The 16375-nt window shown below is 45.0% G+C and overlaps 1 protein-coding gene across 1 annotated transcript in view; it reads left to right on the plus strand.

Annotated features, from left to right (window-relative positions):
* The window catches only part of AATF (apoptosis antagonizing transcription factor), a 1387092-nt gene that overhangs the window by 117329 nt on the left and 1253388 nt on the right, over positions 1 to 16375 (plus strand). Inside the window, exon 2 of the mRNA XM_044054573.1 lies at positions 13319 to 13507. Coding sequence (XP_043910508.1) covers positions 13319 to 13507 — 189 coding nt within the window. The remainder of the gene's footprint in view (positions 1 to 13318; positions 13508 to 16375) is intronic.

Genomic DNA, 16375 nt, shown 5'->3' on the forward strand with positions numbered 1-16375 from the left:
AGCATTGCCATTTAGATTCTTGACATAGTTATAGAATGCCTTGTGGTTGTCTTTGGAATCTTTGGCAATTTTATTTTCGTAACTAGCTTTGGAGGACTTTATGAGGGATCTCAGTTTCTTACTGAGGCTGGTAAGGGAGTTTTTTGCATCCTGGGATTTTCCTCTTTTCTGCAACAGTTTCTTCCTTTTGTTGTAAAGTTTGTTTATGACAGGGGACCACCAGATTGGCTTTCTTTTTTTGGATGAGAGCATCTTGGTTCTATTTGGGATGGTACGAGTCATGCATGAGTGGATGTGCTCGTACAGTGCCTTAGTGTAGGATTCAGCAGTTGAACTTTCAGTTCCCGTCTCCATGGGTGTCATGAAGTTTGTTTTATGGAGGTTTCCTTACTGGGGGGTGGGGGAGGGATGTGGATGTTAAGGGTGATTAGCTTATGGTCAGACCTGACTAACGAGGGAGTGACCATAGGTGTTGGAGCATCGATTTCCCATGTTGGTAATGACCAGGTCTAGGATATTGGAGCCCCTGGTGGGACTATGGATTAGCTGATCCAGGGCATTGGAATTTATGAATTCTAAGAACCGTTGGGCAAAGGTGTTGGTACATGAGTAGTTTTCCCAGTTAATGGCAGGGTAGTTAAAATCAACCAGTATTAGGGTGTTTGGTTCTATCTTAATATTTTCCAGTATGTTTAGGAAGGTGTAGTGAGAATCTTGGGGTATGGTGGGGGATCTGTAGCAAGCTACAGTTTGGATTGCGGTCTTACCTAGTGTTAGTTGCACCTGGAGAATTTCAGATGCATTGTGTTGGGCATCTAGCCTGGTGGTGTGAATATCCTTGGTGAATATTGACACTCCTCCCCCTTTAGTGTTTCGGTCCTGGTTTGGTGGCCAAAAAGTGTGGTAAGAGTTGTAGCCTGGTATTACAGGGGTGCTCTCTGGAGCCTTGAACCAGGTTTCAGTTACTGCACAGATATCGATGTTCTTCATTTTTAGGAGTGCCTCGAGAGAGTGCATTTTGAGGTTTAGACTTCTAGCATTACCTTCAGATTTTGCATGCTTGTACCTGTTATGGTGGTGGTTTTGTCCTTTGAACTTTATCTAAAAAAGGCACTATAGGGGTGGCAAGAGCCTTCGCCAGTAACCTGAATCCCAGGGGCGACAGGTGCAGACCATCTCTGGCAAAGCATCGTGGTCTGTCGATCATGTCGTCCCAGGCAGACAGGTAATGGATCCCCTTTGAGTGACACCAGAAGCTTAGCCAATTGTTGAAGTCAATCATTTTGTCCTTATGTTGTGGTATCACTTTGGGCGAAGGCAGGATGCTACTCGGGGCTAGGGTCATACCTGCCTGGGCCACATGATCTGAGAGCTCTTCCATGTCTCTCTTCATGTAGTCCAGGGAGGTACGTCTCAAGTCATTCACTCCAACATGGACAATGACAGAGTCATATTTGTACTTGTGGAGTGACTTGAGTGCATGCGTTATGTGGCAGATCCTGGCACCCGACAGGCAGCTGTCTGTAATTTTCTCCTTGTTCAACCTGGTGAGTGGGACATCAGTGTGCCGGACTTTAGAGTCACCTATGACCAAAGTGTTAGGTATGTTGTCTTGCCTTAGGGGCTGTTGCTGGGTGGCACACTGGTGCTGTGAACTATGTGACACTTTGGTTGTGATTGGTGTTTGTTTGCGTTTCAGCTTAAGAGGTCTTTGTTGCTTGGGCAGGTTACAGTTAAGGGCCTCTGCATATGTGGATTTAGTGTTGCTATATGTGGATGGTTGGTGGTGTGGGTTTAGAAGGGCTATGTGTTGTTTGAGGTGTAGTGTGGGTGTTAACCTTCTCCTCTTGACTGTCTAGCACAATATTGGGTGGAGAGAGCTTTGCTTCCATTTTGGCTATGTAAGTGCATCTCTCACAGGTTGTAGTGTTGGGTGGTAGGAGGAGAGGGTTGTCTGTGTACACGAGGCAATTGCTGCATTGCCCCAGTATGCCTACATTCACCAGGTAGACAGGAGAAATCACCGGAAGCTGACCCTTGGACATGCCAGGTTTGGTGCTTTTTTTTTTTTTTTTTGTAAATTACAGGAGCTGTTTTCCCTTACCTTAGCAAGGTACTTTGCAATTATAGGCTGTTTACTGCCTACTATTAATTTCTCCTTATTAACACGATAAATACCATCTCTAGACTTCACCATGTTTTGACAAAATGCTTTTTCAATCAGGTGGCTTTTCAGTGAAATTTATTTTCATTATTTTCAACCATGTGCGATTCATTCAAAAGTACCTTCGATCAAATGTTATGCAACTGTGTGTGCGTGTGCATGTATACATATGTGTGTATGTGTGTGTGTGTATGTATGTATATATATATATATATATATATATATATATATATATATATATATACACACACGAGTGAGAGAGAGAGAGATAGATGTGTGTGTGTGAGATATATATATATATATATATATATATATATATATATATATATATATTCATAACATTGAAATTCATAACCGCGAGAACATAACATTGAAAATTTAAAACAAAGAAAACTTCAGAACACTGAAACTTAGCCTCATTGAAAACTACATCACACATGTAAATAAGATCCCCTCCACCTATAACAACACCTAACTAACAAACACACTTTCTACTTTGTTTCTGCAGGGGGGACAAGCCCCCCTGCACCCCCCATGTGGGGAGCTCTGCCTCCCACATCCCCCCCTTAAATTAAATATACCAACTCCAAGATCGCACTACAGTGGAAAAAAGTGAATTTCTTAACCTCACTGTATCGCGATCACTATACACTGAGGTCAGGAAATTAACTTTTTCCACTGTAGTGCGATCTTGGAGTTGGTATATTAATTTATGGGGGGGTATGGGGGGCAGAGCCCCCCACGCCCCCTGCAAAAGCGTTGTAGAAAGTGTGCTTTAGTTAGGTGGTGTTATAGGTGAAGGGGATGTTATTTACATTTGTGTTGTGGTTTTCAATGTTATGAAGCACACTTTCAATGCTTTGAGTGTTCATTGTTTTGGGTTTTCAGTATTTTTGGATTTTGATATTTTGGTCTCATTGTTTTGAGTTTCCATGTTATGAAATGTCAGTGTTTTGAAATAGACCCATATATATATATATAGATAGATATAGATATAGATATAGATATAGATAGAGATAGACCTTTGCGCAACGGTTCTTGGAATTCATAAATTCCAATGCCCTGGATCAACTAATCCATAGTCCCACCAGGGGCTCCAATATCCTAGACCTGGTCATTACCAACATGGGAAATCAATGCTCCATACCTATGGTCACCCCCTCGTTAGTCAGGTCTGACCATACGCTAATCACCCTTAACATCCACATCCCACCCCCACCCCCAGTAAAGAAACCACCATAAAAAACTTCTCCAAAGCCAACTTCATGCTACTCAAGTCAGAAGTGACAAACTTCATAACACCCATGCAGACGGGAACTGAAAGTTCAACTGCTGAATCCTACACTAAGGCACTGTACGAGCACATCCACTCATGCATGAATCGTGCCATCCCAAATAGAACCAAAATGCTCTCATCCAAAAAAAGGAAGCCAATCTGGTGGTCCCCTGCCATAAACAAACTTTACAACAAAAGGAAGAAACTTTTTCAGAAAAGGGGAAAATCCCAGGATGCAAAAAACACCCTTACTAGCCTCAGTAAGAAACTGAGATGCCTCATAAAATCCTCCAAAGCTAGTTACGAAAATAAAATTGCCAAAGATTCCAAAGACAACCACAAAGCATTCTATAACTATGTCAAGAATCTAAATGGCAATGCTCAGATCTGCTCTGAGCTAAAACAGAATGGCATTAAATATACTGATCCAAAGGATATTGCCAATATCCTGGCAGATCGATTCAGTGCCAACTTCACCCCCCTCACACCCCCTAAATGGCCCATCTCAATACCGGAAGATTGCCAAATTCCAGTAATAACGGCCACACAGGTACAAAACGCACTCTCGAAAGCCAAGAATACAGCATCCATGGGACCGGATGACATCCTGGGCTGTGTACTACATGAACTACAATATGAACTGGCACCTCACCTAAGTGTCATGTTTAATCATAGCCTCACCTCAGGTTTCGTGCCCACTGAGTGGCGCAGAGCTACAGTTATCCCAATCCACAAGGGTGGATCCACCTTGGATCCCGGAAACTACCGTCCCATCAGTCTGACAAGCCTTATCTGCAAGGCCATGGAGCGTATTATCATGGAACTTATAAACAGGGACATTGGCAGCCTTCAAACACTGGACCCCACCCAGTTTGGGTTTGTGAAGGGCCGATCTTGTCTCCTGAACCTGATTGACTTCTTTGAATCAGTCTCCGGAGCCATGGACGAGGGTAGGGTGGTCCACGCAGCCTATCTAGACCTTGCCAAGGCCTTTGACACCATCCCCCACTCTGGAATCATAGATAAACTTACTAAGTTTTGCATTAATCCCTATGTCACCCAATGGGTTGCTAAATGGCTTACTGATAGAACCCACACTGTAAAAGTAGCAGACTCCAAATCCAGGTCCAGACAAGTGACAAGTGGAGTACCTCAGGGTTCAGTCCTGGGGCCGCTCTTGTTTGGCATCTACTTCTCTGAAGTACAGGTCAACACTAAGGGACTCTGGCTAACAAAGTTTGCAGATGACTGCAAACTGGGAGCCATTATTGAGTCCCCAAATTATGTGGATACTCTACAAAGGGGCCTTACAGAAACAGATGCTTGGTGCCAGAGCCATGGGCTCAAGCTCAATGCCAAGAAATGTATTGTTATCCCCTTTGGGAAAAAACATGTATCCATGAATTACCATATAGGTGGCAGTACACTAAACACAGAAAGTGTGATAAGAGACTTAGGGACACAGGTGGACAGTGGTCTCACTTTCGATAACCACATTGCTACAACAGTCAGGAAATCCTTCTATGTGGCACACCTCATCATGAAGGGCTTTTCATCCAGAAAAAAGGAGGTCATTGTCCCACTGTACTCATCCCTCATTAGACCCATTATAGAATACAATGCCCCATTTGGTATGTACCTCTCAAGACATCTGCAACAACTGGAAAGGCCTCAGAAATACCTCACTAAAAGAATCACAGGCCTAAAGCAGATGCCCTATGCTGACCGCCTTAAAAAAAACTCCAGCTATACTCTGTCGCATATCGTCTACTCAGAGGCAATCTCTGCTTAACATACAAGGCCATGTCAAACCCAGAGCACATACAAGGCCATGTCAAACCCAGAGCTGTTGGACATGCTACACTTAAAGAAATCCCATTCCCTCAGAGCTACACGCTCCAGGGGTCTAAACCTTGTCATCACAATAAACAAAACATGCTGGAGGGATAGGTTCCTGACCCAGAGACTCCCCAGACTCTGGAATAGATTGCCCATACATGTCAAGCAGAGTGCCTCTTTGGACCTCTTCAAGAGGAACCTTGACGATTGGATGGGAGAAAGGAAATTCACCCCAGGGATCACGTCAGTCGCCCTGCTAGACAGGGGTGCAGGAAAGTAAATAATATGGGAAGAAATAGCCAGGGAATTGTTATGGCTAGGCTTGTATAGGCCCTAGGGATGATAGCCTAGTACCAACCTATGAACCTATGTGTGTGTGTGTATGTATGTATACTTACATACACACACGCATCTGTATCTATTGTCATATCTGTAGATCAACGCGTATGTGTGTGTATTTATGTTGTTGTTGTTCTTTCGACTTTTCCCGGTTAGGGGTTGCCAAAGCAGAACTTTGGTCTGCTAATAATTGGCAGTAGATTTTTACGGTGCCGAGGTGCCAGCCCGACGCCCAACCTTCAACGAAGGTACGCCCATTCACGCATGTCTTTCGAATGCCACTCGACTGTGGGGAGGACATGCAGACTCCACACAAAAGGCGCTCCAGCCAAGAATAGAATGGGAGAACCTCTTGCTGTGAGGCGACAACGCTACCGCTGCACCATCGCGGCTTCTTTATGTATGTATGTATATTTGCATACATGGAATTTAACACTCGTATGCATAGTAAACCAGTCCATTAGTGCAACTGATCTGGATTTGCCACTGCAAGTATGAAAAAATTGGTGTTACAACTACAGTGTGATGATCAAAGTACAAGCCACAAAAAACTGACTGATGTAGTTGAATGGCGTCCGAGTAGTGCTGTTAGAAATGCTCCCCAAGGTTCCCCTTTCATAAGTGTAACTGATTTCCTATGGAATAGTAGTGTAAAGACTGGTAATCCTAATCCTAATTCCATTTATCTGTTTTCAGCCTCAAGTGAGGCATTTGCATAGTTGTTTCACTGTGAATATTTATAATGCCATGTACTAGTTTTCTGTGCATTCTGTTCTATGCTAGAGAAATGTTTCATACTTAACTGGATTGAAGTACCTTTTTCCATTTGTGTGGATTGAAGTACCTTTTTCCATTTGTGCGGTAGAGAATGGGATGAGTGACTGTGTGTGTGTGTATAAATATATAAGTAACGTGTATACATATAGAAATGTGTATGTCTGTGTGTATGTATACATGTATGATGTGTATGCGTGCATATTTAAATATGTATATGTGTGTGTATATGTATGTATATATATATATATATATATATATATATATATATATATCAAATCTGAAGTTTACTTCATGTGATCTTCAACCTGTAGGTACCGGATCTGAGCCGGCAACTTCACTAGCATCTGCTCTGAGCTCCAAGTTCCTCCCCTTACCCATAATACACCACCACTACCTTCCATCCCCCAGATCTTGTTTGCCGTGGCTAGCCTAAGCATCATGATTCTTGAGCTCCAAGTTGAGAGTAGGGTTTCTATCTTTGATTTTGTGTGTGTGTGTGTGTGTGTGTGTGTGTGTGTGTGTGTGTGTGTGTGTGTGTGTGTGTGTGTACTTGCTATTGTAGGTTTCCTCTCTTCCTCCCCTCGCTGGTGCGTCGAGTTAAAGCCTTTTTCTTAGCTTTTAGGTAGTTTATAGTTTGCCCCCCCCCCAGCCTTCTGTGTGCTTGTGTGTGGTGAGTGACGTGTGTTGTTAAAATTTGTTTTAAAAACTTGTTTAAAGTTTGTTCTTGTTGTGGGACATGACGGATCTCCCCAAACAAGAGTTTAAGAGATGCATTGAGTGTGGCCACAAATTTGTCACCTGCTGATGGCCACACTCTTTGCGTGTTGTGTTTAGGTGCAGCCCATTTAGCCACAGACTGTTCCATTTGCACTGGTTTTAACCCGTGCGCCCTTAAGGATCAGTGGGCCAAGTTAGTTATGAAGGGCCTGCTACCTTCTACGGAGGCGGCCGCCTCCTCTTCTGCTTCGGTCACAGCGGTTGTTATAGCCGCCTCTCCTCCTACTCTTGTCCGTCCTTCTCCCTCCCTCCCAGGCTGGGACTTACCCTCCTACTTCTAAGCCTGTGGAAGTGGAGTGCAGAAAAGGCAGAGAGAAGGAGAGAGAGCACCATCCGGAAAAGAGAAAGAGGTCCCTGGACCTGTTGTCTCCATTTGGACCTCCTGCTCAAAGTTGATCTAGGCATCGTGACTCCCCTCGGCTCTGATCTCCTAGATTTTCTCCGGAGGTGGGAGCTCGCTTCCCTTTTATACACCAATATCTCCTCCTCCAATCCGACCTCTGGTTTCGGAGTACATGGATCTGATGGCCCTAGTCAGGGGGTAGGCGCAGACGGTACCTGTCTCCTCGACACCGGCAGCTGCCTGGAGCCTGTAGGATCCGAGTGGTTCTCGGAGCCGGAGCCTGGGTGTCGGATTCGAGGGGGTGGAACAGTTTCCATTGGCTCCGACATTGTTGGGTCAAGGCCCCCCTTTTGGAGCGCCATCTACTTCGTGCCCGGCTCTGATTCTCCCATCGGATCCGGGGAGAGCGGTTCCCTTAATGGTGTCCCAGGAAGCTTGCTCTCCCTCGGCATTCGACATTGTAGAAAGGGTTCTCCAGTGGATCGAGGCCCCTGACTATATCTTTGGACTCCACCTGCTTTGCGTGTGAATCCCATCATTTTACTACAGGGACAGCCTGTGCTCGAGGAACCCCAGGCGGTTCCCCCTGAAGAACAAGTGGTTTGCGAGTTCCCTCCAGAAATCCCCACCGGAGAAGTCCCTTTTAAACCTAAATGTAAGAGGAGGCACTTGGACTCCTCCCCCGAGTCCCTCACCGAGGACATGGATTTGGATGATGGGGAAGGTTTTATTTATTTGTTTTACATTTGTTGACCAGGATAGTCTAATTGGGATTTATGTCCATTTTCAGTAGAGGCCCGGGGAGATCAGCTCCAAGAGATTACTAGACTATCATACAGGTACTAGTTGTTATACAGTTAAATACTACAAATTTTAAACAGTTCAGGAATCTTCACAGTTTATACAAAGAACATGTTACAAGCATTAGATAAGATATTTTAGACTTTATGTACAATACTTCATTAGTAACTAGAAAGTAATTGTTAAACAAATGCATACTTCAAGTTTCAACAGTTCAGCAATGCTCACAGTTTAAACAGTATCTGTTGCCTGCCTTAGGTAGGATGCTTAAGAAGTATATGCAGAAGAATTTAACTAGGTATTTAAATTATCTCTATTAGGATAAGATATGTTTTTGCCAAGGATAGGCCTTTATCTAGAAAGACACAGATAGAGCAGGAATTAGGTCTTAAGAGAGGGTATTTGGGATATAGTATGAGATTAGTCTGGATTTGTACAGAGACATAACCAATGGGTTTGGTTCCCCCAGATCACCTCCCAAGGATGTCTCCTTCAGAGACATCATGGAAATCTTGCACCAGTGGGGAGGTTGGTCTGCCCCAAAACCTTCCTTGGACGAATCCATGTTCCTGGAGGCTTTTCGGCATGGGTCCCTCTACTTCCTGGGTATCCCCTCCCACTGACCCCTTGGTGGACTTGGTCACCTCACGGGCTTGGAAGGAGCCGGACACTGTGGAACCAATCCATAAACGCCCGGACAAAATTTTGACCCCCCCCCCTACAGACAGACCGGCGTGGAATAAAGGGTCCCCTGTAGATGCTATGTTGGTAGCAGCCGCCACCAAAAAGGAACTAGCCCAGGAGAGTTCCCTCGGTCCATCCCCCTGACCATGAGTTTAGGATGATGGACTGCCTAGGGAAGCGGGTTTATGCGTCAGCGACCTTTTTTGTCAGGGCACTGAACTATCTGGCCCATGTTACTAGACTACAGCGTGACCTGGTTAAGGAACTGGCTGAGTCTCCCCCAAAGTCCATGTCACAGGAAGACAGAGCCACGTTCTCTGCAAGGATGGCTACCTTGACAGCGGTTTCAAACACGTCCATGCGACTCCTCTCACACACTACTGAAGGAGCGGCTTGGGCAACTGGGTCCGGCATATCCATGAGGCGTAATGCCTGGCTCAGATTATGTCAGTTCACGGAACACTTCAAGCCATCTCTTGCAAATGCCCCTTATGACGGTTCTTCCCTCTTTGGTAAGACCGTCCGAGACACATTGTTCCAGAGTGAGAAAGATGGGAAGACACTGTTTGCAGTTGGAATCCGCTTCACGAACCCTCAAAGATCCTTTTCCCGGAATCAGCGAGGGCAAAAGAAGATGCGATTCTGGAAGTCTCAGTATTCCTGGGACACTCGGGGCTCTTCTTCCCCTAGAGGCAGAGGGGGACAGGATAGATGCCAGCCCAGAGGCAGAGGGGGTCTGAGGAATTTTAGGTCTCGAGAACCTTTCTCAGATTGGCCCATGCAGCAGCCCTGAAGGGTTGCCCGACTGCTCTGCTCTGGTGGCAGTCGGGGGGGGTCACCTGTTGTTGCACCTGTCGGCATGGGAGTCTGCGTCATCAGACCATTGATAATTTCCAGAGGCTATTCAGTCCCATTTGTGGTTCCTCCTACACCTTACAAACACCTCCCAGACATACCAACCACGCAAAGAGAGGCAGCAGTGCTAGAAGTTTCCAAGCTGCTCGAGAAACGAGCCATCGAACCCCCCCAGATCAGTCTGGATTGGGCATCTACTCCAGGTTCTTTTTGGTGCCAAAAAAGACTGGGGACTTAAGACCCATTATGGACCTATCTACTCTGAACCTGTCAGTTGTCAAAGAAAAGTTCTGGATAGTCGCTTTACAATCCATCATGCCATACTTGCAAGAGAGCGACTGGATATGCTCATTCGACCTCCAGCATGCTTACTATCACATAAAGATGCACAGAAGCTCCTGGAGGTTCCCCCACTTCCAGCTAGGAGCCAATCATTTTCCTTTCCGAGCCCTAACCTTTGGTCTCACCACAGCCCCCAGGGTGTTCACCAAAGTGATGGCAGTAGTAGCGGCTCACCTGAGGCTTTAGGGGAATCAGGTATACCCTTACCTGGATGAATGGCTCCTTACTCCTACCACCAAGCGTCTACTTTTTTGGTCCAGAGATTATTTCCTAAAGCTTGCACACTACCTAGGGATTACAATCAGCATGGCCAAATCCCTTCTGAATCTTGTCCCGGTGATAGAATACATAAGTGCACAGATAGATACGCTACAGACAAAAATTTTCCTGACCACAGAGAGAGTTCAAAACCTAAGAATGCATATCGCCTACATTTACTGTTCTCACCTTCCCTCAGCAAAATCGGTCTTGAGGGCCCTATGTTCTATGGCAGTGACCATAACACTTCTGTGTGCTCGATTTACATATGAGAGTACTACAGTGGACTCTAGTGGTGCAATGGTCCTTGTTGGATCTTCCATTGTCGCACCCAATATACCTCAGCTGAGTCGGCAGGTCATCCCTTCTATGATGGATGCAGTCTTCGGAAATTTTGGAGGGACGACCTTTTGTTCCAGCTCCTGCCCAAGCCACAGTGACCACGGATGCCTCCCAACTAGGGTGTGTGTGTGTGGGGGGGGCATTGTTCAGGAAGGACAGTCCAAGGCATGTGGTCCCCAATCGAGACCAGTTTGCATATAAAAGCACTGGAGATGTGGGTGGTCTTTTTGGCATTGCAGGCCCTTCATGCCTTTCTACCTCTGGGAACCATTGCAATCCAGTCAGACAACATGTCACTGGTCTTGTATATCAACAAACAGGGAGGGACCAGATCTTACCTCCTTTGTCACAAGGCCATGAGAGTTTGGGAATGGGCGATCTCCACTGGTCGTTTTCTGATAGCAACGCATATTCCGGGATGGTCCAACATTCTAGCGGACCGACTAAGCTGGAGTATTCTGATGCCTTATGAGTGGGGTCTCTGAATCCTTCAGTAGTGGAGCAGATCTTTCTAGAGTGGGGTTGGCCTTGCTGCGATCTCTTTGCATCTCCTTCCAATGCAAAGTGCAGCGAGTTCTTCATTCTTAACCCCCCCCCCCCCACCGGGGGAGTCTCCCAGGGACTCTCTAGTCTATGCTTGGACTCCCGGTTTTCTTTATGCTTATCCTCTGATACCCCTTATTTCAAAGTTTCTACAGAAAGCTTGTCGACTGGGGAGCAAAGTGATCCTCATTGCCCCGTTTTGGCCTCACCAGGTATGTTTTCTCTTCCTTTGGCCTTATCTTCTAGCTCCGCTTTGGATCTTGGATCCCATTCAGGATCTCATTTCGCACCTTCTGAGAGTCCCTCTTCCAAATCTGGACAGTCTGTGGCTCACAGCTTGGATGCTCCATTTCCCTTAATTGCTAGGACTCCTGGATTGTTTTCTTCAGTCAGATCTATTCTGGTGGCAGCTCATAAGTTGTCCACCTGGAAGGTTTATCGTAGCAAATGGAAACGTTTTTCCTTTTGGGCTTTTCAAAGGAGTTTAAATCTGTTCACGGCTCGTGTTCCGGCTATTCTTGATTTTCTGGCCAATATTTTTCAACAAGGGGCTAGCTCGTCTACGATCAGGGTTTAACTAGCTGCCATTTCACTTTTTCATATGTGCGAGAATTCTTTTTCTTTAGCCTCTTCCAGATTATGTAAAGCTTTTATGAAAGGTACCTTCCTCTTGCATCCTCTGGTCAAAGATCCCATTTCCCTTTGGGACCTTACTATTGTACTTCAAGCATTGGTCGCTCCATCATTTGAACCTGCAGCAACCACGGATCTTAAGTTTTTGTCTTGGAAAACAGCATTTCTAGTATCACCTCTGCTAGGAGGGTTTCAGACTTGCAAGCATTGTCTGTCAAGGTTTCATACATGATTTTCCACAAGGACAGGGTTTCTTTTCGCACCAGTCCTTCTTTTCTCCCAAAAGTAACATCGGAGGTTAACATCAATCAAACTATCATCTTACCTGTTTTCTTCCCAAATTTTGCAAACAAAATGGAGTTGCACTTGTTGGATGTTCATAGACAGTTAGGTTCTATTTACACAGGAACAAAACCTTTCATAAATCTGACCAGTTGTTTGTGTCCTTTTCTAAACCTTTTTTTGGGTAATCCTATCTCCAAGTTTACCATTGCTAGGTGGATCGCCCTATGTATCCTTCAGATCTACAAGGATAAAGGTTTGTCTCTTGCAGGTCAGGTTAAAGCTCACTTGACTAGGTCCATGGCTACTTCTGCAGCCTTTTGGTTGAGAGTATCATTAGACATTTGCTCTGTGGCTACTTGGTCTTCATCTCATACCTTTGTTTATCACTATAAATTGGATTTGATTTCTAGAAGGAGAGCATCCTTTGGTTTCGCAGTGCCCCAGAATATCCTTCCATGAGAGCCACCCAGGTATGTTAGTAGCTAGGGACTCTGTCCTACAGGTTGAAGATTAAATTAAGTAAACTACTTCAGATAAAGAAGTTATGTACTCACCATAACTTTCCATCTGAGTAGTTCTACTTCTTTTGTCTTCAACCGTCCCTCCCTCCTTCCCCCTGACCTTACCATATGTACAGCATTATAGCTGGTTTTAGGTGTGTAAGGTGTTTTTTGAGGTCTGGTTGTTCAGTGTAAGGTGCAGCAAACTCGATCTGGGGGGATAGAAGGTAGTGGTTGTGTATTATGGGTAAGGGGAGAAGCTTGGAGCTCGGAGCAGATGTTAGTGAAGTTGCCGTCTCGGATCTGATATGGATCTGGTACCCACAGGTTGAAGACAAATGAAGTAGAACTACTCGGATGGAACGTTATGGTGAGTACATAACTTCTTTTTTCCATTTATCCTATCGTTTTACACCTCTGTATTGTATTTGGTAAATTTTTATATCTTTAGATTTGTTGTAATAGCGCTTTTTAAGGAAGACATTCCAGATGCCTGTAAATATCAGCAATATGCACATTCATTATTTATGTATTTATTTATTATATTTTATTTGTTGCAGTCACTGCAGCCAGAGTCATTGACAGGTTTGACGAAGATGGAAATGAAAGTGAAAGCCTTAGCACTGGCAAGATCAGAAGGCATGCTTCGGCATTTTTGTTGGAAAATGACAAGCGATACTTTGGAAAAGTAACATCACGAAAGGCTCTGCAGCAAGAATCAGAAGAAGTGTCACACTCAGAGGAGTCTGGTGAAGCATTTTATTTTTTCATTTACATACTCTTGTACGGACTTCAGTGGAGGTGTTTTTTTTTTTTTTCTGAACTTGAAAACACTCTCTATGCTGTCCTTCAGTATTTCAGATAATATTTTCTGTGATTAGTGTGATGTATAGTAATAGAAGCTTGTTTTGAGAAATCCAAAGCAAGGGTATTACAATAGTCTGTAAATGTGCCCCCGTGGAAATGACATGATCCTTCATTCTAGTGTTTCACAAATTGCTGGTTATGATGAACATTTGACTGGATGTTGCAAGAGATGTTCTTCATCTCACATTGCTGCAGTCCTAACACTTGGGTAGTCCGCTGTCCCAGTCGGCCCGAATACCAAAGTATAAGGCTGACGTCGGTCAAGGCGCATTTGACTGACATCAGGACGTCAGGGTACAAATGCGCATGACCGACGTCATATCCTCAGTCTTTTTTGCCGCATGGTCCGATGCAGAAGCAGTATTGCGAGTGCAGGTTGGCGTTCTGAAATTTTCTGAAGTCGGAGTTTCAGACCGAATCAAAGTTGGCTAAGTACCCCGTTGGGGAATATTTTGGTTTTTTCTTGCCTCAGTATTTAACCGGATGTCAGAAAAAGTGAATAACTGTATTTCTTGTGGGAAACAGATACCTCATAGAGATTACCATACATTGTGTATACCTTGCTTAGGGCCTGAGCACGACGTTGTTGGCTGTCGCTCTTGTGCTAGATTTAACAAACGGACTATTAAGAGAAGATTAGATTGTGCCAGGTTAGTTTTGGGAAGCGTTGTAATTACAACATGCCGTCGGATGCTCCGGCCCGCTTCTAAAAAGCGCAAAGACAAAGCAGCGAAGCCTAGGGTGGAAGAACCGTCTGTCCCGGACGTCGGTTCTTTAGAGGGCTCAGTGGAGCCGGTGGTTCTACCAGAAGTTCCTCTGGATTCTCAGGGAGAGACTTTACTGTTACAAGATGTGTCCTCTCAGGAGGTAGGCCAGGCTGAAGGGGCTTCTCAGGTAGCTGTTCTCCCCTCCCTTTCTAAGGTGGTTAGGCCCTCCTTCTGTTTCCAAGGCTCCTTCTAGAGGCCGGCCAGGGTTAACTTCAGTGGGGGTCTCCCCTAGTTCTTCAGGGTCTCTGCCTAAGAAACATATGCTTAAAATGGCAGAAGATTTGATTACTATGATTAGAGGTTCTTTACCCCTGATAAGAGGCCTAGGGTGGAACCTGAGCTTGAGAGTTTTGAGCAGTGTTCGGAGGCTTCTGAGTCTTCGGCTGAAGACTTGCAGGAGTATCCTCCTAATTCTGATTCTGATGTAGATGATTCTACACCTTCGGCTTCTCCTCCTGAGGATTTTTCTTTTTCAGAGACTCTTCATTCCATGAGGGAGCATTTTAAATGGGAAGGTCAAGATTTCTCTGATTCTAGGAAAAGGCTTAGGGAATTTTTGTTTCTACCCCAGCATAGGCCTTTAGCTATACCTCCTGTTCTGGATGTGGTAGAGGATGTTTTTGCAGAGGCTTCCCTGAACCCTGATTCTTTGCCTCCTGCCCCAGTTAAACCGGACAGGTATTATAGGGTGCCTGAAGCTCATAAGTATCTTTTTAAGAGTCCTAGGGCAGACCCAGAAACTGTTTCTCAGGGCCCTAAAGGTGTTAAGGCTTCTGTTGTTAAAAATCCTGTTCCTTCTGATAAAGAGGCAAGGGCTTTGGATAGATGGGGGAAAAAGGTGTATACTTCTTCCACTTTAGCCATGAGGGCTTTGAATTGCCAGTTTCACATGTTGAAATACCAAAATTATCTCCTTTCACAATTGAAGTCTAAGGTGGATGCTCTGGCGGAAGGTATTGAGTGTAAAGAGTTGCAGGATTTGGTTCATGTTTCTGAACAGGTGGGTAAGCATTCCTTGCAATGTGGTTTTGATGCTGTCCAGGCCTCTGAGGGTGGCAGCCACTGGTTCTGTTCTTCGCAGGCACGCCTGGCTGAGGGATCAGAATTTAGCTGAACATGTAAAGACAAGGATTTTAGATTCTCCTTTACAATCTGATGTGTTATTTGGTGCGCCTGTGGAAGCAGTTTTAAAGAAAATGGAGGACAAGGCTAAGTCTATGCAGACTGTTAAAGATTTTTGCAGGTTCAGCCTCCAAAGTTTAGTAGAAATTGGCCTACTAAGGGGTGGACTTATCCTTCTTATGATTCTCAGTCTAGGGGTAGATCTAGGCGTGGTAGGGGCAGAGCTCAAGGTTCTTTTAGGCCTAGAACAGGCAGTTCGCCTGCCCAGTCTTCTGGTGAGGCAGGGGTCAGTCCTTTCGTAAGCAGACCCAATGACTTGCCTTTTCAGCTGCCAGAGCCTTCTCGTCTGGCAGCACCTTTGGGAGGAAGGCTGGCACTTTTCAAAGAAAATTGGAGTGTTATTACCCAAGACAGATGGGTATTGGATATCGTTCACCACGGTTACAGGTTTTATTTCCATACCTTGCCTCCTTTCAAAGGCATGCCAGACATTCCTCCTATACAAAGAAAAGAGGCTCACAAGCAAATTTCTCTGTTGCTCCAGATAGGGGCCATTCAGCCGGTTCCTGTGCCAGAAAGGGGCCTAGGATTTTATTCTCGCCTGTTTCTAGTACCAAAAAAGGGGAACACGTGGAGACCAATTTTGGATTTGTCTATCCTCAACACTTATTTGGACATTCCCAAGTTCAAAATGTTGACGTTACAACAGCTTTTACCTCTGCTGGGCAAAGATCACTGGATGGTAACTTTAGATCTCAAGGAGGCTTACCTTCATGTGCCTATCAGACTCAGTTGCAGGAAGTATCTGCGTTTCGAGCTGGAAATTCACATTATCAGTTCTCTGCATTGCCCTTTGGCTTA

This window comes from Protopterus annectens, chromosome 13.part0 (genome assembly GCF_019279795.1).
Source record: "Protopterus annectens isolate FY-2018-M chromosome 13.part0, PAN1.0, whole genome shotgun sequence".
Classification (NCBI taxonomy): Eukaryota; Metazoa; Chordata; order Ceratodontiformes; family Protopteridae; genus Protopterus; species Protopterus annectens.